General features: G+C 42.8%; 1 protein-coding gene across 1 annotated transcript in view; it reads right to left on the bottom strand.

The window, feature by feature from the left end:
• Tbx20 (T-box transcription factor 20) overlaps positions 1 to 23,470 on the bottom strand; it is a 52,528-nt gene extending 29,058 nt beyond the window's left edge. The window contains exons 1-6 of the mRNA XM_050124896.1: positions 22,896 to 23,470; positions 19,770 to 20,019; positions 18,701 to 18,865; positions 14,838 to 14,946; positions 8,668 to 8,826; positions 961 to 1,037 (exon numbers count right to left, since the gene is read on the bottom strand). Of these exons, the coding sequence (XP_049980853.1) occupies positions 961 to 1,037; positions 8,668 to 8,826; positions 14,838 to 14,946; positions 18,701 to 18,865; positions 19,770 to 20,019; positions 22,896 to 23,022 (887 nt within the window). The 5' untranslated portion in view covers positions 23,023 to 23,470. The remainder of the gene's footprint in view (positions 1 to 960; positions 1,038 to 8,667; positions 8,827 to 14,837; positions 14,947 to 18,700; positions 18,866 to 19,769; positions 20,020 to 22,895) is intronic.
• Positions 23,471 to 24,818: the final 1,348 nt, after the last annotated feature.

Below are 24,818 nucleotides of genomic sequence, written 5' to 3'. Positions count from 1 at the left end.
GGCAGGTTTCAGAAGAATCAGACACAAGTTGATAAAGCACAGTTAACCTTTCATTTGAGTTGCCAAGACAGATTGGACAGAGGTGTCAAGGTCAGAGATGCCCATGTGGTAAACAATAAAACAAAAAGCAGAAATGTGTGGCAGTTGGTAGGAGAGTCGCACAAAAATATTAAGATACAGTATAAGTAAGGGGGCTGGTAGCTATGCGGTGTTCCGCCCATTAGCAAACATATCAGACCTAGTATGAAGATGAAGGATAGAAATTTACTGTGTGTAAAGAGTGTAGATAATCAACTGGGTCAAAAATCTTCTCGAAAAAAAAATACATTTCAGCATTCATAACGTGCTAGTAGCTTTGGATCCCGATCACTCCGTGGTGTCCAATGACAACAAACAGCTGTCACTGTGGAGGGGTAAGTTTCACATGCACGGCTGCTTCTTGTCTGCTTCCGGGTCCTCAGACTTGATATTTATTTCTCCGATGAAAGATAGCAACCCACTTTACAGATGAAATTGTGTGGCCTCAAATTAAATGGCATCCCCTTGGTTCAAAATTGTAAATCATCCCTCAGTTCTTTGTGTTACCAAGCACATCCCCCTTCTGAAGGAAAATGGCTATGAAGTCCCTCAGAGTGGCGTTCAGTCAAACAGTGTTCAATTGTAACTAGGACCCACTTTCTGGTCACAGCATACACAGTGTTTCACAGTGGAAGACACAGTCCATATCAAATAAACCTTTTTTCTGGGGAATCATTTGAGAGATCCTGCAGCAGGCGCTCTCGAGACCGAGACGGAGGAGCGGTACATTGACAGGGCTTATGGTTGGGGAAGGAAAGGTGCAGAGACAATGGTAACTACATGCTGTAAAAACATGCTTCGTGGGCGTTAAGAGGCACCTGTTCTTACCACCCACTCTTTTATCTTATCTGGACAAAAGAACAAATAGAAAATTCTCATTACCTCTCAATGTCAGTGAGCCTGGAGGAGTCCCGGAATCCTTTGGCAAACGGATTGCTGTCTATTTTCAGCTTGGTTATCTAGGAAGGAAAAAATGGGGACAAAACGATCTCATTTCAGAGGTCAACGAGACAAAATCAGAAATAAGTTTTTCATTTCCCATAGAGCCCAGTGATCCTGTAAGCATCAGGAGAAGTTTGGGTTTGGGTAAGGGACAAGTCCACAGGTGTACTGGGGTCATGATTGAGAGCAAAGATTTGGCGGCCTTTCAGGCAAGACGGAACATGAAACTAGATTGTGAAGGATTTAAAATGCTAGGGAAAGGTTAGGACCAACTGGGGCAGGGGAACTACCTAGATGGGAGAGTTGTGCAGACCGTGTGTGCTGTGGGGAAGTGAAAAATGGAAGCAAAGATGCTTTCTCATTCTGACTTGGAAGCATGAAACAACTTTTTGTGCAGGTGACTATATACTGTAATAGATAAGAAGATTAAAAGGCTAATTATATCCCATGTTCAACACTGTGCTGATACTGACGTGTTTTATATAAATGCAGGATATGAAGCCTTCAAAGTATCAATGTACTACCAGTATCCTTTCCATTTGCCTAACTTAGAATGGAAACAGTTACTTTGTCAGCCTTCTGTTTAATGTCACTCACATAACTGTGCTCATCTAGAAAGAATTACTTTCTAGTAAGAATCAGTCTCCAATGTTAAGTGTCCACATTTCAGAATTTATAAATCTTGTAGTGTTACTATTAACACTAGACTTGCTGGTAGTTAAAATTGTCTGGAGATAATGGCAGATGCTGTCTAACATGGAGGGCAACATCAGAAGTTCTTGAAGCTTTTTCTCTTCCATGTGAACCACAGCAAGCTTTCTTTGGTTGCAAATAAACCATGCAACAGAAAGAAGTGTCTACACTATGATGGCTGCTTTGTCCTGAAAAGGATTTTGAAAAATTTATAATTGGTTTTCATATTTCCAAGCTTTAAAATTCAGTGGCTTTGAACAATGCAACTTTGGTTAAAATCCTCTAGTGCCCTGATACAAGTAGAGAAATGAATGCCTATTAATGTGTCCATGATCTAATATTATTGTCGTAACTTTGTGCCTGGAAATGAATTAAATACAGCATGAGTTTCTTTATTTCTTAGAATTATCTTTCATTCTTATAATTATCTACCACAATTTTTTTAAACTTTCCTTTTTATAACATTCACTGGTATCAATGATAGCTTTTCTTCTCCACATCTTGATATAATTTCAAGCTTCAGAAAAATTGCAATAGGGCATGGTCCTCTGTATACCTAGTAAAGTACTAATAAAGTACAATGATGATTTAATTTAGAACAATAATTAGAAAGGAATGCAAGACAATTGCCTGATGTTTACCTTCTCTATGGATGAGTTTGACTAAATCCAGGGCGGGGGGGGGGGGAATCACTGATTTTGAGCAGTAGGGGAGAAAAAAAGCTGGGTGAATCTGGGGTTGTGTTATATTTCTCCAGTGAATATAGCAGCACAGAGATTGTAGTTCCCCTTATACCTTATGTGGCTCAGCCCACCTCCAGACCCAAAAGACAACCACAGCAGTAATCCCAGACAGGACTGTTGAGCTTTATGCTAAGGACAAACCACTAAATTGTGATTTAATGATTTTGCAGATTAGGTTAAATTGTGTGTTAACCTAGAATGCTTAAAAAGCATTCTATTTGCTTTGTTTTTCTTTCTTTCTTTTTTTATGGTTTTTCATGACAGGGTCTCTCTGTAGCTTTGGAGTCTGTCCTAGAACACGCTTTTTTAGACCAGACTGACCTCAAACTCAGAGATCTGCCTACCTCAGCTTCCCAAGTGCTGGGATTAAAGGTGTGTTCCACTACCTCCTGGCTTTTATTTCGCTTTCTTATTTAAAGATTAAACAACACACATACATACATATGTGTAAATGAGTGTGTGTGTGTTGGTTTTTTCACACAGAATCTCTCTACATACTCCTAGCTATCCTGGAAATCACTATGTAGACCAAGTTGACCTCAGTCTCAGAGATCAGTCTGCCTCTGCCTCCTGAGTGTTGAGTCTAAGTCTAAAAGTTTGTACCATCATATCCAACTGCAAAATAATTTTAAATAATAAAATTTTTATTTTCTAAGTAACAACAAATTATAAAAAGGTCAGACATTAGTATTTAAATTAAAAACATGGAAACTTGCTTACTAAGGGAAGTCTGACATCTGCTGAAGGAGGCCACTTGACTGCTTGCTCGTTTCCTGGCCATCCAGACCCAGAAATAACCACACAGAAACTGTATTAACTAAATCACTGCTTGGCCCATTGGCTAATTCTTACATATTAATTTAACCCATTTCTAATTAATCTGTGTATGACCATGTATCTGGGGCTTACCGGCTAAAGTTTCGGTGTCCATTTCTGGCTTCTCTCTGACTCCACCCTTCTTCCTCCCAGCATTCATCTTAGTTTTCCCTGTCTAGCTAAGTTCTGCCCTGCTATAGGTCCAAAGCAGCTTGTTTATTCATTAGTGGCAATCACAGCCTACAGAGGGAAATCCCACCTAGACATCTCTTTGTAGAACTGAGGATAATGGAATGACTGTCTGTGAGAATGGATGAGACGAAGTGGCTAAGCACCTGGACCTGCTCCAACAAACTCCACCCAGGAAGTTCGCAACCTGCAAAGCTGCTGCCCTGGTAAGCCAGAGACACTGATCTTTTTATCACTCAAAAACAATTATTTTAAGATTTATTTTTATTGTGTGTGTATGTATGTGCCTATGTGGGTTGACATTTACTACATGTGTGCAAGAGCCTGCAGGAGGCAGACAAAGGTATCTGATCCTCTGGTTGAAAAATGCCAGATGTGAATTCTGGGAACCAAAGCCCAGTCCTCCACTCTGGATCAAGGAGCCATCTCTCTCCTCCCCTGAATCAGCTTTTCAAAGCAGCAAGATTCTTCACTTGGTGAAGAGAATGTATTGACAACTAAGAATAGCACTATGTACTTAAGAAATCCTGCCATGCGTATGTTCATGTTCATGCAAAGACTAGTGTTTTTGCTATCATTGCAATGATGGAGAGTAATGCATGGGAAACCAGAAAATTCATTAATTTTACCATTGCTATTATCTGTAAATAAGTGTACGCACAATTAGAAGGCAGATTTGTGACGCCACCAGCAGTGCATGGAAAGACAGCTTTACAGCGACTGTTACTCTTATCCACTGTCACAACACCGGACTTGGAATCCAGCTGGGGTCCCAGCCATAAGGTAAAATTGGCCCTTGGAGACCATTTCTCCAATTATCAGGAGGAGGTCTGACCAAAGGCATTTAGAAATGAAACCTGACCTACACTTCAACTCCACAGCAATGATCTGCCAGCTCAGAAACAATGCATGACCTTTAAATCTTAAATTATAAAATAGTTTGTTGAAAGTATAATGTATTTAGCATTTATCCAATAATGTAAAGAAATGCAATCATCCCCTTGCAAAAAGCAGAAGAAGAAATGGGTGAAAAGGTCCCATTTTCATTAATTTTAAATAAAACTACCGGCGTCAATAAGTAAGAAGGGTTCACACACACACACACACACACACACACACACACACACACACTCACTCACTCACTCTTTGACTTGAATTTATCAGACATAAAAATAATAGTTATGTCAAATTTAAGACAGAGGGAAATGGGTCCAAGTGGAAACTTTTAATCCCTCCCCCTTCTCATCTTAGTTCTTCATGCGTGGAAAACTTTTTGTTGATGCTATACACACTATGTATTTCCTTTGTATCGTGTTTATTTTTGTGTGTTTACTGTAGGTAAATGAGTACACGCAGTGTGGCAATGAAAAAGCAGCTGACTCCAGGAGCCCTGGAGGTGAGGTAGGGAGAAGACAGCACACCACCCACTGAAAATGGCAGTTCCTGAACTGGTTTCTAAAGAGGCCTGGGTCAGCTTTATTTGCTGAAGGAAATCTATCAGCCAGTTGTGCAAACGGTCCTGCTATATGAAGCCACATCTCTGGATGGTTTTATGCTAACGATGGCATTGAGAGTGGATTACAGAAATAAACCCAGGAGTCTGAGGAGGAAGATGCTTCTATTGTGGGCTATTCCATGGTGAAATGGTCTACTAATTCTATTAATCTTTAGACTTTATGATACAATCAAAGATTGATGGGTTCTTGGGACTGAATTTTGAACCCACTTGTTCTTTTGATTAGAAAACTAAACATTAGCGAGAGGAGTAATGAATGTTAGAATCTGCATTAGTTAGCAATAAAATATATATTATTTTAATATAGTGGCATTCTCAAATTCAGCTTTCAAACTATTGATCTTGGAAGTGATTACTTTATTGCTTGCAATCCAACCCAAACGGAGGAGTTAGGACCCAGAAGGTCAAACCTTGACAGGCCTGGCACTTATCAAATATGTAGCCATGAGTGAGTGTCCTAACCACTTGGAACTTCAGTTTCATTATCTACAAAATGATACTCACCGGACTCCCGTGAGGGATTCATGTCAGAATTAAATAAGATTATTGAGAAAAATATAGAAGGATTTTTCTGAATTAAAATAACCAGCCTAGACAATGAATCTTAGTTGGAGCTTAGTACAAGAGGGGAAGAAACAAAATCACAATGGGCACTAATGGGCCAACACTAAAATTTAGATGAGCTGACATCGTTTGAAAGGAAAATTTCTAATAGATCTTCTGGGCTGTCTTAAAGACAATATGGTCACAACAATAATATCCTCACCGTGGGACGGTGCTTGCTGGATGGAGTCAGCCTCAGTCGATGAGACTAGTATCTTAGTTTGGATTGGCAGAACAGTACAGACAGGGGAAAAAGGAGTAGACAGAATGAAGCAAACTTGGTAACGGTTTGATTATGAAGCCTGGGTGGAGAGTGCATGCAGTTCACTTGACCATTTGCTTATAAGACTTTCCTTCTGACACTGAAGTATTTCTGAGTAAATAGGTTAGTGAAAAAATAATCCCATGAGACTATCAAACGGATGGGCATGGTATATCTTTGCTAAAGTGAGCCGAGCAGACTCTTGGCCCCCTTGTTGAGGATAGTAACCCTCACATCATACTCACTAATATCCTGTGTGAGGACAGCCCCACACAGCCAAAAACCAGTGAGCGTGTGTGTGGTGAGGGGGAACAATAACGTAAAACCCTCTGGGAAAGATGTCTGAGGGTCCACCAGGGTCAGAAGCGGAGAGGAAAGGCGTCCTGCCCCTCTGACACTCAGTTTAGAGATCAAGGACTATAATAACTATAACTGCCTTGCTTCAGATCCACGATGGGCACAGCAAGTCACCTCAATTTCCCCCGCCGTGTATTGCATAATAAACTACTATTTCTCTGATTTAATAATATTCCTGCAAAGAGTAGATAAAATCAGTCCTTTAAGTGGCACTTTGTACAATAGCAAGCGCCAAAGTCTAGCCACCTTTATGTAATCTATGCGCTGTGGCAGAAGGCCTGCTGGTGGTTTTTTAGGATGTCTCCTTCGCCTATCAAAACAAATCTAAGGTATTGCACGTGGAAACTTCCCTCCATATTGGTTCTTATTGCGTTTCTGTTTAAAGAATGAAACTTGTAATTTACTTTTTCTAACTTTGTCCCTCTTAAAAGGGAATTCTGAGAGCAGCTTTGAAGTTTCCACAGGACAAGTTTTTACTTCATCCCAAAACATCAACAAGGTTTTGAAAAGTGTTATACAACTAGTATTGGATCATAAAGTTACACATTCACTTGGTGGAAATGAACTTAATATTTCTCGGAACCTGGGCGAGCCACGTTCTACATGCTTTCCACAAGTGTGGTTGTGGCTTCAAAGATCAAGCTCTTCAGGGCTTTAGGATGCTGTGGACTTTGATCTCTTCACAAAAGTTTTAGTTGGATATTCTCTGAAAGTCTCTCCTTTTGTGCTATCATTTTGGAGAACAAAGAGGTGACACATTGTTTATATCATAAGGTGATTTACATAACAACTATGCATTGATTTATCTTAGCAAATATGCCAACAAATTTTTAATTTCATTTATTTATTTAAGTGTGGGTGTGTGTGCGCGTGCGCGTGCATGCGTGCGTGAGTCCATGTGTGTGTGTGTGTGTGTGTGTGTGTTTTCTAGGGATGCCTCTACCTGTTGAGCCGTCTCCATGCACAATCACTGACATTTTAAAGTCCAAGTGTGGATAAGCACTCTTGGCACTCCTGAACAGTCCAACATTGCATTCACAAGACATGTTGGTACACATCGTCCCATCATCCGTGGGGCACTGCAGTCTCCAAATACGGTCTGGTTAGTTCATAGCCCCAGTTTACAAGCCAGGGAAATGGCAGCGATAGCTGTGAACGGAACACGAGCCTTCTCCACCCACTCTGGCCATTCTTAAATACTTCTTCTGTCTGTCCCTACTTCTTTTTCTTTTAAGATTTTAATTTCTTTTATGTACGTGAGTGCTCTGTCTGTAGGCATGCCTTTACACCAGGAGAGCGCCTCAGATTCCACTATCAATGGTTATATACCACCATGTGGCTGTTGGGAATGGAACGCAGAACCTCTGGAAGAGCAGACAGTTACTCTTAACTGCTGAGCCATCTCTCTAGCCCCCTTCCTGCCTTCTTATTTGCACAGGACTTCCTCTGCTTTCAGCTGACTCCTGACTTCCCAGAGCCTCTGGATCTCCTCTGCCTACCCACCCATGTTGGATTCTCAGCCAGCAGGCAGTATGATTGTTTTCCATTACAAACCTACACCAACAGCCCGCCAGGAGGAAGGCAAGCACTAGCTACTTATTGCTAATCAAACAAAAGCGAGATGAAGAACTCTGAACAGCCACATTGTCAATTAAACTAAAGGTGTGAAGACCTTTTATTGTGTGCACTCAAGGGAATTCTACTTCCTGCTTTTTTTTTTTTTTTTTTTGTGTGAAGACCTTTTATTGTGTGCACTCAAGGGAATTCTACTTCCTGCTTTTTTTTTTTTTTTGACTGCAGAAAAGTTTCTCACTCTTCCTTCCCCTCAGCTTCCTGGCCATGCCATTCAGCTTCAGTATGATGCTACAAACCTGTCAGCATTCTGCTGACCATGAAAGAATAAAATGTTTGAGCTAGTGCCTAACAGCACTCAGCCTTAGTGGGACAATGATAAATATTTACTAAGACTAAATCTTATGCATGAGAATAATAGTCCAGTTGGAAATATACTGAATGACAGAGAGTAGAAGATAGGGCCTGATGTTGTGAGCTGGAATCTTGACGGCAATGAAATATCCGACTGAAGCTTTTTATTTAAAGAGCCATTCACAACCATTTTCCTTATCCTCAGTTGTGGCTAAGCTAGTCTCACAAAATTCCTCAAGTGTTAGTCATTTGGGCAGCTGTCTACAAGGTTTGCATTTGTTAGGAAAACAAAAAGAGCATGCTTGTGCAGGAGGAGGAACCAGTATCAGGGAGCTCCCTGTGGAAGGTACACTGGGCTGGATTCAGGTTAGGGCTCAGCTACCAGACAGCCTGTATTACAGAACACAGGTCCTAGAAGATAAGATGATGCAATACATGGGTCCCTCGGTACATTATGCTCTGATGCTGATGTTCAATAGCTCTCTCCAAAGAAACTTCCGCTCTGAGTACAAGGAAACCCCTTGTGCAGGAGCTGAACTCACCAGCTGGTTCTGGTAGGCAGTGACTGCTGTGAAAACCGTCTCTGGAAAGATGAACGTTCGGAATTCTTCAGACTTCAGATTGAGCAGGGAGGCCGTGTGGTCCTTCTTCTTTATGATGTGCACCCGTGGCTGGTACTTATGCATTGAATTCAAAATGATCTACAGTGAAGAGATGGGATGTCCTGAGTTTCACAACCTTAACCCATCCATCTACAACTTCAAGTTCAATTCTAAGAGTAGGAACGACACTTTCCCTTCTGTCAAGTCATTCTCATACAATTAGGGTCATAGAGGCGAACATTTCACCAGAACAACGGCAAATCACAGGAGCCATCTTCCTGGAGGCAGGAGAGAAGGCATTTGGAGACATGCTGCATGTATTAGATTGAGTGTGTGTGTGTGTGTGTGTGTGTGTGTGTGTGTGTGTGTTTCTCCAGGTGTTCCTGTATGTGGACACATGCGTTCATGCACATGGAGGCCAGGTTGAACATTGGGTGTTTTCCTCAGTCTCTTCCTCTGGGCAGTCTCTCACTGGACCTGGAGTTCACTGACTAAAAGACTGGCCAGTGAGCTCCAGGTTCCAAGTGTCTCCACCCTACAGCAGCTCTTGCTGAAACCTGTCTTTTGTGGTGGTGCAGAGAATCCAAACGGAGGCCCTAATGCTTACGTGGCAGGCATGTTACCAACTGACCCATCTCCTCGGACCAAGTCTTATTAAATTTTCAAAATCAATCCTTGGGCCAGTGAGATGTCTCAGTGGGCAAAGACACTTGCCCCCAAGTCTGATGAACTGGATGTGATTCCTGGGAGCTACATGACGGGAGGAGAGAACAGACTACTGGAAGCTTTCTTCTGAGCTTCATACGTGCTCTGTAGCATAAATGCACACATACATACACACAAATAAATAAATAGATAAATAAATAAATGCACTTGAAGATCTGGAGATATGCCTCAGTGGTTAACAGCTCTTGTTGCTCTTGTAGTATGGCAAAACACTCAAACACATAGCATAAACGAATTAAAATAATAATGTCTATTTATTTACTTACTTATTTATTTATTTATTTATTTTAAATATGTATGCCTACAGGCCAGAAGAGGGCATCAGACCTCATTACAGATGGTTGTGAGCCACCATGTGGCTACTGGGAATTGAACTCAGGACCTTTGGAAGACAAGGCAATGCTCTTAACCAATGAGCCATCTCTCCAGCCCCAAATAATAATGTCTTTAAAGATTTTTGGGTTTTGGTCTATTCAGTTCATAAAATGCATGTTTACATTTTCTAAGTAAAAAACAATATTTTGTAGGCCAGACTGCTATTTACAGAGGGAAAAAAAGTAAAATGATTTAGAAATACAGGCATGCGCACAAACAGAATATTGTATATATAATAAATAAATAAATAATTAAAAAAAAAAAGACTGTAAGCCTGTAAGGCACACAAAAAAATAGGAATTGTTCAAAAATGGAAACTATTTTTTGAAAAAGAAAAATGACAATTCCTTTGACCCCAACTTCCAGTTGTAAAACTAAACTTTACCAATGTCATGGCCATCTTCCATGCTGCAGCTACCAAAGTTGCAAGTTCGCAGTGATGGTAAACATATCTTGGTTAAAAGGGCAGCTGAGAAATAGCACTTTTATTTATCCTATAACGAGCGTATAAATATTTTGCCACTGTGCAAAATGAACGACAAAACTTGTTAGTACTTGTTTGCTCACAGATGTGTTTGTTTCCAGGCAGGGTTTCACTTTGTACCCCAGGCAGGTCCTGAAACCTTGGCAACTTTCCTGCCTCTGCCTCTTGAATGCTAGGATTACAGTTCTGAGCTACCACATTTGACAGAACAAAACTCATTTTTAGGTATAAAATGTTTCCCACGTGTCTCCACTGACAGACAGCTACTTAAATGTACAAAAGCCTTTTCTGGAATTGGAGGTTCAGCTGGATCCTCTCAAACACCGTGCAAAGCCCCTGGCCTCAGGAAGCACCCCATAAATGGTACTTTGGGGCCAATAGGTCTTTGTTATGTTGACATGGTGACTGAAGGGTCCCTTGGTTTCTTGACTAACATGGATGGATGTGGTGAAGTGAGGAGAGTTGCTGCTGAGTGTGCTTACAAACTCTCCACAAAATACTGTGGATAACTGATATGTGGCAACATCTGCATCTTTGGGTGATGCCCCTGCGAATTTAAACAACCTTAAACAGGGCCAGGCATGGTGGTGCATGCCTTTAACCCCAGCTCTCAGGAGGCAAAGGCAGAGATAGGTGGATCTCTGTGAGTTCAAGTTCAAGACGACCCTGATCTACATAATGTGTTCCAGGGCAATCAGGGCTACATGGAAGAAACTCTGTCTCAAAAAACAGGAAAGTAAATAAAATAAAATAACAACCTTAGATAAAAAAAATATTGTGCCTATACTAAACATACATACTTTTTTCCTTGGCTTATTCCCTGAATGATTCAGCCTGTTAACTATTCACATAATACTTGCATTAAATATTACCAGTAACCTACATAGCACTCACAATATAGAGGAAATTATGTGTCAATAGTGTCCTGTTTTATTGAGTGACTATTTTCGGAACACCTTAGAAACAATGTCCACAGAAATGAGAGCATAGCTGACCACATAGTCAGTGTCTCTCTGCCAGTCTCTCTGACTTGTAAATCAACCTCGAGTTATTAAATAGGATTGAACTTTGTACCTGCTACTCTTTCTAGTCTCAAACCAGAATAAGAACAACTAAGGAGAAAGAGATCTTCAAATGTATTAAAATAAGTTTTGAAGAAGAACCTCATTTTTCTGTATAATGTACTTCCTCCAAGGAGTCCAAAACAATGGGACTTGATCATAGACCTGGATTCAACTTGAAGTAATAAAGGCAAATATTTGTCTCCTAATATAAAATGTCTTTCAGAATTCCTTATATGTTCAACTGAGAAGATAAGAGCATTCAAATAACATTCCCACTGACCCACATGTATACATACCGAAATGAGATCAAAAAAAGCAAACAAAAACAAAATCAAACAAAAAATCCTTCAATTTAAATAACACACCCCTCATACTCCTAAGCTCCAGGCTGGCTTCATTTAGTAAGGGGTGCTGAATAACCTCAGACTTCAAGGCCTGCTGACGCTCCTCCAGACCTCACAGAGCTGAGAGCCAACATAAATGCACACTCGGCTTTCCTGAGAACATACCTTCCTGGGAACAGTGATGTTCCTGTCAGCGACTCAAGAGTACTTGTGTGTGTGCGTGAGGGGAGGGGGAGCGAAGGAAGAAAAGACGGGGAGGAGAGAGGTGGGATCTTTGGGAGTGGATAAGGAGCACTTGTTGCTCTTCCAGAGGGCCTGGGTTCAGTTCCAAGCATCGACATGGTAGCTAACAACTGTCTATAAATCCAGTTCCAGGGGATCTGACACCCTCCCACAGATAAAACATCAGTGCACATATATTAAAAATAAATTTAAAGAGAGAGAGAAAGTTCATCAATCTGATTCCACGAAGCTGGCTAAATAATGTATTACCTAAAGGCCCTTCTTACTCAATTTCTGAGGTTATTAATTCTGGTGACAAAGGGAAATATTAAATCAGACAAGTTTTGAGGCTAGAGTAAATATAAGCAGCCACTGAAAACTGAACAATTGACAAGATCTAACCGCCACACAATTGGGCTAGATCTCAGAACCCTTGAAACTGATGCTAAAATAAATCATTTAAATTCTGGGTAAATAATCTACCATTGAAGTCTAAAGTTTTTCTGAAGAATCCTAAAGAATTCTAGAACTTTCACATGTAGAAAATGCAACAGAATTTTCTTTTTAATTGTACTTTCTCTCTGCAAAGATTCCAGTCAGAACCTAAAATATTTTAATTTGAATCACATTAAATAAGATGGATGACTAGCCTACAAAGAATATCTCAGATAGTTCATAAATCTTAATCTGACAAAAAACCCACTGAGTGGAAGCATCATCTATTTTTCTTGAAGGGCAAATTAAGCCAACACTGAATAGGCTATTATCTTTCCAAGAGGTGAAACAACAGAAGCTCCTTAACCCATTTCCAATGTCTCTCCAATGCCACCCACAAGATACATGGTCACCCTGATGTGATTATAGTAAGCACAAGGATAGGGACACCAACTCAAGTCATTGGTTTAATTCTAGATTCAGTTGAACTCTCTGAAACCGTCTCTAGAACTCTCTCACTTATTTTCCTCCATACTTCACAGATCCAAGAAAAACTGAGCCTTAAAGTCACAAGAACCTTATTTAGTAAAAAGATAAGAGAGATTATAGATTACTATATAACTATAATAATTATCCAAGGAAAGAAACTGTGAAAGAAATCGTGTGCTTTCCAACAATGAAGGCAAAAACACAGAAACAATATTTTCAAAAGAAGCATGCTTGTCTGCCTTGAGTTTCTCACATAAAATCTAAGAGAATTTTACATCTATTTCTACTCAAGAGCATTGAATCATAGGGGCTTGGGCAGTGGCCTAGTGAGTAAGAGTGCTTGTCCTAAAAGCAGAAGGTCCTAAGTTCAAATCCCCAGCATCCACATAAAAGCTTGTGTATACCTACAACCCCAGCACTAGGGGACAGGAAGAGGAGGATCCAAGGAGCTCAGTTGCCCACTAGCCTGACTGAGACATCAAGCTTTGACTGGGGGAGAGATCCTGTCTTAATATAATAAGGAGAACAGAGGTAAAGGAAGACACCAGATGCCCACCCAGCTCTGTCCTTGGCATGCATGGCATGGGGGCACACACACCTACAGACAAATGTGAACACAAGGACACACACATGTGTACACATGTGCACACACACACACACACTCCTACACAGGCACACACAGGCACAGGAACATTCAATCACATCAAAGACAAAGCCTGATAAGGAACGTAGCAAATGGCAAGGGCCCTTTTATCAATGGTTATTTGCTCTATCAAATACTGATAGAAGCTCCGAGCTATATTTTCCCTTGGTCCAACAACCAATAACACTTTTTTCCCATCTTACAGTGAAGTCTTTACCTACACCAAATAAAATGTGTTTTGTTTTGGTTTGGTTTCCTTATTGAGACAAGGATTTGGTCAGGGCGTGTCTCTCGGACCAAGCTGCCTCCTCCTGGCTTCACGTCCCCTGGAGAAACGACAGGTGAGCAGCATGTCCTCTGCTCTGTTCACAATTACAAATGTTGTCTGTCTTCACACTTGTGCACCTTGCCCAAAGGGCAGGCAACCACCGCAGCCAGTGCAGCCAAAACTAAAACTTTTCCTGGAAGAAAAGAGTAATGGCAGAGCCTGCAGGAACACACAGACTCTGGGTTCCTTCTAGGGGGAAAAGAGGACAACTTTATTCTACAATTTGGTGTATTTATTTGGTGCAGGGCAGTGTCACTGGGAGTGCCAGAGCTCCTCATCCAGAACCTTAGCAGTCACAGGGCTCTGAACTCCCTCTCAAGCACTTCCTCTGAAAGACACACCTGCTGGCAGGTGGGTGTTTTCCTCCTGGCTCTCCACGGCCCTGCTGTTTTCCCAAGGAGACTTGTGAATGTCAAAGGGAAGATTAACTGGGTCAGAGTTTGCCCTAGGTATAGGGTTGCCCTTAATAATTGCTGTAGAGGCTTTCGCGGGTCTGTACAGCTACATACATGAATCAAAGCTTTGTGGGATTCTTTGGAAATGAGGTCCTCTCCACTCTGCTGCAGGTGCAGCGTGCTGCGCTCTGCAGAATGCACTTAGGAGGCTCCCACAGGAAGTCTTGGTCCTACTTTTTATGTGATATCAATATACTAACATCCGTAACCCAAAAATGTGTTTGATGGCCTCCCTAAACTCACATTTCCTTTGTCTTGTTAGAAAATGTGGTGGTGTTTGCAAACATATTAGGAGATCCTTGGCACAGAAGGTCTCAGACCTCTTTGTACAAACAGTACAACACAGCATCCACATGACTGGCTTTAACAAAAGCAGTCAAGGTCCCCTGGAGAACATGAGTGTTCTCATACAATGACTCCTAGATGGATAGAAGGAAGTTTGAAAAATTGGGAGAGGAGAAGGGAGAGGGAGGGGAGAAAGGATATTTTATATAACGTGTCCATTGCATCTAGGGGAAGCTGCAGATGCAAGGCTCTGTACTTACATGTCCATGTTGATCGAGTTCATTGTTGGTGAGTTTCACCTTTTCAAAAGACACCATCTGTTTGAGGAGCTGCTCGCCAGTAAAGGGGGAGTCTGGATGCACATAGAGTCTAAGAAGAGGATTGGAGAGCTTTATTGAGGTGTGCTTTAAGACTCCCTCTTGAACTAAGCATATTGGCTCATGTATCTATCATCTCCGCACTCTGAAGGCTGAGGTAGAATTAAGAGTTTGAAACCAGCCTGGAATGCATAGTGGAATCCTGAATCAAAATACAACAAAATTGGGTCCTTATTCTAAATGTTTTTATTCTAAAGGAACACAGAAACGTCATGTAAATGGCACTTTTCATTTTTCCCATGTACCTTGAATTTATTAAAATAGCAATGCTAAGATAACTCCAAAGCATCTAACAAACTTATGCATGTCCCAGAGACCTTAGAAGTAATAAATACATTTTCTATTATCTGCTGAGCAAGCAATTTTTCAGGGATGAATTATTTCTGTCTTTTTTTTTTTTCCTTCCACTCTACTGGTCTACATCTATCAAATACGTGATCTTACTATTAGAGGATTTAAAAGACCTGTTACAGCAATGTGTACGTTTCTATATAGGCATTACTGTAGAGCAATGAAAAAGAAACAAGTTAAATGAGGAAATAATTTCAGAGAATCAACTCGTTTAAATTCAAAAGTGACTTCGTTTAATTTACCAATACAAGACTGTTGAGTTTTCAGTATAGGACACAGCAAATGTTCTCTAGTGTACAGATCAGAGCTGAGAGCTTACTGCCCTGCCTGCTCTAAACTCCACCACACAGCTTCGTTGCTATCTGGCTATGCACTGCTAAAGGAGAGTTTTAACAATCTAAATGAACCTCTGTCTATTAAATTGATTCATTTATAAAAAAATTTAGGCAATAAAAAGCTTTGGCAAGGAAAATCTATCGTCTATTGATTAGCTGCTGTGTGGAAGGAATAAACTCCCTGTAGAAGAAAGGCTAGCCTTCCCTCCATCCCTGCCGCCACACCAGCTACAGCACTGTGTACAGTGTACACCTGAACACTGCTCTCTGCATCACAAAATCTTTCCAAATCGACGTGAGATGGCAGAAGACTGAGAAGGAAGGCGACATCCTCTTTTTCATTTTCCCCTTCCTTCTTCTTTTGTTTTCTTTCTCTTTCTTCTTTTGTTCTTTTGTTGTTGTTTGTGTGTTGGGAATTGACCCTTGGGCTTGATGCATGCTAAGCTCACGTTGCATCAGGAGCCCTGACAAATTCCTTTACCCGTGTGTCAGCTTTTATATATATAAGTTTTACATACCATCCTTCGAGCTGGAATTTGTGAACAGTTGTGCTGGGAAAAGGTCATAGAGCAAACATTACTGGCAATATTTGGGTAGAGAATGAGAAGTCTGTGTCATGGTCTGCCATACAGAAAGACTATAAATGGAAAGAATCTGTCTCCTTGGTGAAAGAAATGATACAGTGGGAAATGAAGCACAGTGAGGCTGGCGGGACCAGGGGTCCCACCCCACCCACAGCGGACTGTCTTCTTGTATTGTCTTCCCCCAAAGTGTCATAATTGTCTGGTAAATAAGAGTAGTCTTTGATAGCTTGAATATAACAGCATGTCAAGGTTTATCTCTCCAAAGGTATAATTTTAAAAATACTGTTATTTTATTGATCAGCCTCACATTGCCCTTCTCTCCTAGAATTCCAATTTACTAAAAGATCTAGAAATTGATGACATGTTCCTCCTTTACCATATTCACTATATGTAATCACATTAGCATAGATATGAACTTGTGTAAATATAAGTTACAGTAGTGGTGTGGAACTGGAGCATTACTTTGGTCATGAATAATGCTGTGCCTGTTATAACTACCAGATAATATTACCAAGTATTGTGCTTCCTGATTAGAAATCACTGGCTTCAGTCTGAGGAGGGAGAAAGGCATCTTTGATGTAGAAGTCTCTTAGAAACTGACTTTCTACCAGTAGCTCAAGCATTCCAATTTCCCAGATTCCTTCCTCTATGGAGGTGGGAAATCTGGAAAACTATCTTCCATAATAATAATAACAACCAGGAATATCCATGAATTATCTGAAATGTCTCCATTTCATGGTTTTATCTAATATTAGTTTAAATAAGCCAAGCTGGGATACATGGAACAACTTACAGGAACTTCCCCCTCCCTCACCGCCTCCCTCCTTCCCTCCTCTCGACCTAAAATTCCAGCAATAGCTTACACAAGCTTCAGTTAAGATAGCACACTGGTAGGCACTTTTCTTTCTCTAACCAGAACAGATTAGAGGCATAAACAAGCATGTCATATTTATGAAGTACCGCTGGCCTGCAGCATTTGGCCATACCTTCAGAGAGGAAGAAAATGAGGGATAAATAAGAAGAAAAGATTAAAGGGAAAAAAAAGGCTAGAGAAAGCAAAAGCAAATGTGTGCTCAGAAAAATGGTTAGAAGTCTGCTCAAATTCATATCTGCCCCCATTCTCCTTTCTCCTTGAGATCCATGTTAAAAATAAATTAGAAGCTGAGCATTTGTGAGCCCGTCATAATGGAATCAGCTGGATGCTGCCTCAGGAGGACCATGAGTTTGAGGACAGCCTGAATTACATAAGACGGGGTCTCCAAAGAAAAACAGTTTTTAACTGAATTGACTTTTCAGAAGTAAATTATAGAAAACGCCAATTCTATTGATTTTAATATCTGTTATGAAGGATTGTTTTTTAATTTAGAAGAACAAAATGCCATTTGCAAGTATTTCTTAGTCCTAATTGTTCAATATGCTGACTTGGAAGCCTTGGAAGGCAGTCTTCCTCGCCTGTTTTAAGAACAGAGAGCCAAAGAGGGCTGTTATCTGTTTTCTGGTGCTTTGAACAGGCTGCCAGCCCAGTAGTGAAGCAGAGGCTCCTTCAGGACTGCGTCCAGCACCCCGCTGAGTCCGTGGTGGCTGTGGCTGTGGACTGAATGCACACCAGCCACACCTGCAAGGGTTTTAAACCTGATTGTTGAAATACGTGTGTTGGCTGTGATCTAACTTTCAATCCAATACCAAAGATCAGTCAGGAAACAAGCAGTTTCTTATGCAGAACAGCGGAGTCAGCGCACGCAGTGTCCTGTATAGTAAGAGGAGTTGCTACAGCGGCAGACTCCTGTTACTCTGGCTCTTCTGCTGCTCCTCCTGAATACGCCTCTGAGGAAAACGCTCATGAGAAAGGTTCATAGGAATTTTTGACAATATTATCAGCAAAGGCAACCAAGAAAACAAGCTGCATTGTCTCCCATATATTAGCTGAGTTTGATGTAAAAGAATATTAACTTATTGAATTATGTTTATCCATCAAAATTGTGGAAGGGCAAAGAAATTGTTGTCCTTACCTAAAACTTGTGGCTCTTGCATGGCTCAAAGACAACCAGTTTTACCCAAATGCCAGTAGGTGTATGCAGATATAATCACGTTGCTAAGAAATGGTTAAAAGTGTCATAACTATAGTATACACATGAAGACCCAAGGGCAAATAGCAGTGCATTTATATATTCTTACTCAGCACCCTATCAGCAATATTTTTATATCTCAAAAAGGTCACATTTCTAAAAAAAAAATTCAAACTCAAATTTCACGAATATCTGGAATTAATTTTGAGAGATAAAGGCAATGTTTTCTCTATGCACAAACTTCACTTTTCTTGAAGACTAACCTACAAGTTTTGAATTCAGTTCTGCGCTGTCCTGGCTTGGAAATCTCTCAAGTCAGAGCCCGGTGGGTAAAAACAACTTTCCTAAATTTCACATAAATCAGAAGGATTAATATCACTTTGATCTGCAAGAAGTCCAAAGTCACGAACCTGGCTGGCAGAGGAGGATCAGCCTTGCCGGCCACGAGCCACGAGGACCGATGGTAGGCATAACGATACCTCTTGTTGTCCACCGGGACGATGTCCATCAGGACTATGTACTTGGCCTCAGGATCCACTCCAGAAAATGACACGCGGATGGTGGGGAACATCCTCCTGGCAGAGAGAGAGAAACTGGATTCACTCATTGTAACGAGTTGACACGAATTAGGGAGAAAGGAAGAAAACTGGAACCATCCGCTATGTAGTGCCCGATTTCCCATTTGGTTGTTGTTGGTTTTGTTTGTCCTGTTTATGAACCCTCAGAGATGTGCCTACAGAGACAGGACTTGCACTGCAAAAACAAACAAAAAAACATTCTGTCTCTTTTACAGAGGCCCCTACCGGTAGATAGAAATTTTGAGCTTATTTTCTCCTAAATAACCAGAGATGGGTTGTATAACCCATCAAAAATCCCGGGCATTCCTGAGCGAGGGGATTCGTGGAGTTCACTTCCAAGAGTCCCTACTGGAATCGCCCAGGGTCTGGCTTAGAGGAGCAGCCCGCCTCCTGTGCTCGGGTCCACCTCCCGGCCTTCTCCTTACTCCTAGTTCTGTCTTCCGCCCCGGTTTTCAACTGAGTTTTTATTGGAAGCGGGAGACTCTATTAAGAGTCATACCGCTGTCTCTTAACAGAACCTTTAGATGTTTCTGTTGCCCAGTCTTCGCTTTAGTTTAGTTATATATTGCACACCGGGGAACCTCTCCTTCCCCCTCCTGCAGTCCCCAGCCGAGCTCCGGCCAGCTGGGCCTTTATTGGAACCCAAGATGCCTGGGGTGGGAGCAAAGACGACGCTGTGGGGAAAGATCTCCATCTCCGGATTTGGAGTCTTGAAGCCACACCCTGCGATTGCAGGACGTACTCTAGTACCGAGAATCTTTCTAAGGGAACTGATGAGAAGCGGAGGCCTCTGAGCTCGGTCACCCCTCATACCCACGGCCCCGCAGCTCCCATTCAGACCCCCGAGAGCGCGCAGTGTGACAACCCATTTGCTCTGCATGCTCCCGCCCATGCCAACTACCTTCCCGACTTGGTGATGATCATCTCCGTGCCCAGTTCGTGGAATTTGTCCCAGAGCTCCTTCGTTTCCAGGCTACAGGCGATTTTAGCCATCTCCTCGCTGGGGATGATGGGGGTGGTGGGAATCAGTGGCTCGGTGCACAGAGAGGATGAGGAAGGGCTTCCGCCCCCGTTGCCGAACTCTGAGTGAGCCTCCAGGCTGGTGAGCTCACCCAGGGGCTGGGCACAGGACGACTTCTCCACGAATTGTTCTGGAGGCAATGAGAAGTAAGATTGACTTGCTGTCACTTAGTTAACAACAGACACTTTACAAAGGAGCTGGGCAGAGTACCCAAGAAAGGCACTTGGTCTCCGCTAAACTCCACAACTCCAGCAAAAAAGCACAATCCACCACAGGACAAAAAGTACCTGGGGTGTGCATGCCTGGGGCTGGACGCTAACGGAATCAAATGAGGAGGGTCTGTCTAGAACCAGGGCCGATCACTGAGCTGCCTGAAGCTACCTTAGGAATAAAATATGAGTGAGGAAAAGAAAAAGTTGTGATCATGAGGGATAAAATGTTAACTGTTACTCCAGTCATCCCAAATTCTAGGCTCTGCAGCTACAGAGGGTAGCATTAGAAACCAGCACCCAGTTTGTTAAATCACAGGAGAGGGCTCTAACAGACTTGGTTTGTTTGATTGATTGATTGATTGATTGATTGATTGATTGATTGATTGATTGATTGAAGACAGAAACAGATTACTGGGGTGAGAATGTAAGCAACTGTTTTTCCTCCAAATAGCCCTGGAAGTGAAGAAAACAACGTCAACCCCAGTCTAGCAGGAAATTAAAAGAGAAGGTTTCGCCACATGTGGGTTGAAATATCACTGCTATGGACCATACTCCTGCACAGATGCTAAAAGACTGAATCTCCACAGTAACTTTGTGGAATACAGGGAGATTTTTAAAATCCGGCCAATTATCTTTCATTTCTTAAAAAGAGAAAAGAATAAAGAAAAACTATCTAAATCTGCAGTGTGGAGCTGATCCCCCAACCAGACCAGTCTGTTCTAACTGCTCTCAAGAAAAGTTTATCAGCTCTAGCTATGGGCATGCGCCTGTATATGGGTGTGCTGAGTGTTTTTGTTTGTTCTGAAATGATTTCTTATTCCTCATACCTCTTAATGTGAGGCTAATACAAAATAGGATTTTGCCCTTTCTTGTCATAAAGCAACAATCCAGCTCATGCAGATGTTTTAAATGAAGGACAGTCAAATTAATTGTCATACAGGCTGTTCCCAGATCAAAGACAGTATCACCACCTTATTTTCTAGAAACACTGTTGGAAGGAAATCCACACCACATATTTATGGGGTATCAGAAAGCAAAGTGAACTTCTCATAGTTGTAGCAGCTGACAGGTGAGCTCTCTCAGCATCACCTGGGCTGAGCATCGCAGACACCAAGAAGGAAGACAAGGAAATAGGACAGCTCCAGGACAACTGATCCCCTCGAGTGGTGGAGCATGGGGCACAGGGGAAACCCACCCCCTTGCAGTTTTATTCTGTTTTTCAATGAAAACACCCCACTGTCTCTTAACAGAACCTTTGGGTGTTTCTATTGCCAACTCTTCAATTTAGTCATTTATTATGCTCTGTTGGACTGGAGAATGTAAGGGACCGGAAAAGGAATAGGCCAGAACTGTTCTCCAAACAGGTGAACAAACGCCTCTCAGAGACCAGAGCCGGTAGCTATCTGGGGGAGGTTGTTGAGAGCCAAAACTGGCCTAGCATTTAGAATTTGTAATTTTGATTGAAGGTTTTTTTTTAAAGAAAAACTAAAGAGAATACTAATGTAGACATGAGAGTAGAGTTGGCAGGCTTCTCAACCCAGTGCTCACAAGTCTGTCAGGAATTTTGACCTGAGAACTTCATTTTCTATTGGGTACCAAATGAGATGGGGGTATTCCAAAGAATTCCCCTAACCAAAAAGAATAATGACACTGTTATGACTCTAAGCAGTTCAATTGTGAAATTAGTAGCCAATTCTATGTCTAAAAAAGGAGGATTTGGTGACTAGCTCACTGGCTTTCGAAGATTTTGATTTAGATGGAAGTTAAAAGGGGGGTGCAGCTCAGAGCTAAGAGCTGTGTTTTGACACTGGCATTTCCTTGGTTTCAAGTCATTTTGGACTTTAGTTCTCTCCTCTTCATGTGTAGTCTCCTTATTTTTCCAAGCCCCTTAAGGGTTCTTCTCTGCTGTTATCTCAGAGGAAAATTAGTGATTTTTTTAAAATTTGCCCTAAGTTGGCTATTTGATTTTTGGCAGTATTTTAAGAGTGGTGGTGATTCGGGTGTGTGGTAATGTTTTCCAGAATGAATGGCAACAGCTTGTTCTCTGTGGGTTGGAAGGAGGTTGTCACGGGTATTTGTTTTCGTATTTCATACAAATCAAAGTTGCTCTCCTCTCTTGCTCATCTCTCCTCTCTTTAATTTGATTCTAATGTCTTCTATAAAGAAAACATGTTTTTTTTTTCAAAACCAGTGTAAGTAAACGTGGAGAAATTTAGGGAGAGTTTTGCTAATCTCGACCGAAAATGTCAAATGTAAATGAAGGTTGCAGATAAGTCTAGCCCTTCCTTGAAGAAAGCGGCTCCTGCTTGGAAAACCGGATAATTTTATAGTTCTTGGCAGAGAGGAGAAAGATGTTTGTTGCGATGGAAAAATCAAACTGGTTTCTTGTGAAGTCGTTCAGTATCTTAGATTCCAAGTACATACTCAAGTGTTACACGCAGTGTGGATCCTGGTCTTTAAAAAAAAATTCTTATTTGTCCTTGAATTTGTTTTTATTCGAATTTGCATGCACTATCTATATGACCTCAGGATTCCAGGAAACTCCAGAGAACAACTACAAACACAAGCTGGATTCCCACGACCTTTAGATGACCGTGAAACCCCCAAAGAAAACTTGCGCAGAGAAGAAAATGGAATCTCCCTCCTCAGACCTATATCTGGTCGATAGTCTAAGTCGTAGAAGCAGATCTGGCCGGGAGAAAAGGCCACCCTTGCTGCCCACGAAGCAAACTGCCTGTAGCCAGGGGACATAGAGAAAGACGGCCCCTGTGGACAGCCTAGCACCCCGACTTACCCAGGGGTTTGATGGTGTTTTCTGCCGCCTCCTTCTCCTTGGGGCCACCGCTGGACATAAGCGCGGCGATGGAGAAGGCATTGGCTCGAGAAGAGAGCTGGGGCTTTGGTGACGCCGTGAACTCCATGGTCCCCAGCGTGCTCTCCTGGTTAGGGACCGGGCCTGCCAAACCGCAGTCCAGCTTCTCCCAAGAGGGACAAAAACCCGAAACGCAGCTCAAAGTTCCCGAGTGCAGTCAGAGCGGAACTGAGGACTCTCGAAGGGTCCGGTCCCACGTCCCCAGAGCTCCACGCTGACCTCTCCAATCCACTAGAGCAAAGACCAGGAGCCTCAGAGACTTCGAACTAGCGGGAAAGCAGGGTGGGGACCAGGCGCGAACTCAAACTGTGTGCAAGCCGCGGGGCACACCAGACATCAGTTGAACAAAATGCGGGATGCACCCAAGCCGAGTTCCCCCTCCCTCCCCTGCTGACTGGGGAGTGGCCCGGGCCACCGGGAGGTGACGACCCGCTGTGGGACTCTCGAGAGTGCGGAAACCGGGGAGCCCGACCGCAGCTTTTCAGAGCGCAGCAAGGCGCGACCTACACTGCGCCTGGGCTCCCGCGGCCCCGCGCCTTAATTTGCTGGTGGCGGCCGTCCCTGCCTGCAGCAGCCAGTCAGAGTGGTCTCACGTCACCGCTTCCTGGCTGTGTGGCGTGGGGCGGGGCCAAGCGACGCCTGCGAGGAGTGTTTGGGGCGCGTCGCCCTCCAGCCTCAGCGCTCTGGAAGGAGAACTGGGCACCCCTCACAGTAAATAGTGCCACCATCAGGGTGACGCAGCTGCCTCTGTCACCTCGGGCTGGAGTCTCAGCTCCCGCGGGAGGGCGGCTCGCGGTGTCTGGAGCTGCACTTTCACCGCCGCCCAGAAGATCTAGTGATGCGCGCGGAGCGCAGGATCCGACGCCACCAGAGGAAGCCCCTCCGAGTTCAGCTATTTCCACTCTTGCCTACTAGCGTTTAAAAGTTCCCAAATAGCTGAGAAGAGGAGAGAACATTTCGCATCGCTGAGTGGCATTAACCCGGTTAACGCCGCACAGTCCCCAGGGCTAGGTTCCCTCCCTACTTGACGGTCCCCCAAGTCACACCTACTTTCTCAGAGAGCTGGAGAGGTACATCCCTGGGAAAGAAAAGCTGAGATGCAGGGATCGTGTAGAAAGAATACTTTATGGCGAAGCTGGGCTTTTGCGGCGCACTGGTTGCTCCTGGGCTGATTATTTTACTCAGAAGAGGGACTCTGAAAGTAGGGCAGTGGCCCGAAGCAAAACCAGGGCAGGGCAAGGAGCCCTGCGGGGACCACGCGACGCTCGGTGGGAAAGTGTGACCTTTCCATCGTTCTGGCTTTGGGGGGTGCGGGGACGGGGACACTGAACTATCTGCCTAGCAGACCCGGCTAGGGCCAGGACTTCCCATGGCCTTGTGTAGGGAGTTCTGTTGGCCTTGCTCAGTCTAAATAACTCAAATTCTCCAAATTCGCAGGGTAATCCGCTTCGCTAGCACTCCTGTAAACTGTAGAGGACACACACACTCTCAGGCTCTGCTTGTAAATGTTTGCTCTCCTTTCCAGCCAGTTGGTCTGGCGATTAGGAACCTCTTTGGTAGGTCTTAAAGTGGGGGAAGAGAAAGAACAGGACACACACACACACACACACACACACACACACTCTCACACACAATCTTCTGCCTCCCACTGCATCCTCTTCACAGCTTCTGAAACAAAGCCATAGAGAAAAGAAAATGCCAACATAACTATAAGAGCATCCGGTGTAAACAACATGTTGGCATCTGAGGAAGTTCTCTTTTAGGCTGGCCTGGTCATTCTAACATCTCTGTCCACACGGAAAGTGTCAAAGTTGGGGAAATTTGAAATTAGTAAAAGGACAGAGT

This window comes from Alexandromys fortis, unplaced genomic scaffold, assembly GCF_014885135.2.
Source record: "Alexandromys fortis isolate MF-2015 unplaced genomic scaffold, M_Fortis_MF-2015_v1.1 scaffold_204, whole genome shotgun sequence".
NCBI lineage: Eukaryota > Metazoa > Chordata > Mammalia > Rodentia > Cricetidae > Alexandromys > Alexandromys fortis.
Note: the sequence above shows the minus strand (reverse complement) of the source record. Positions and strands in the feature narration are given on the sequence as shown.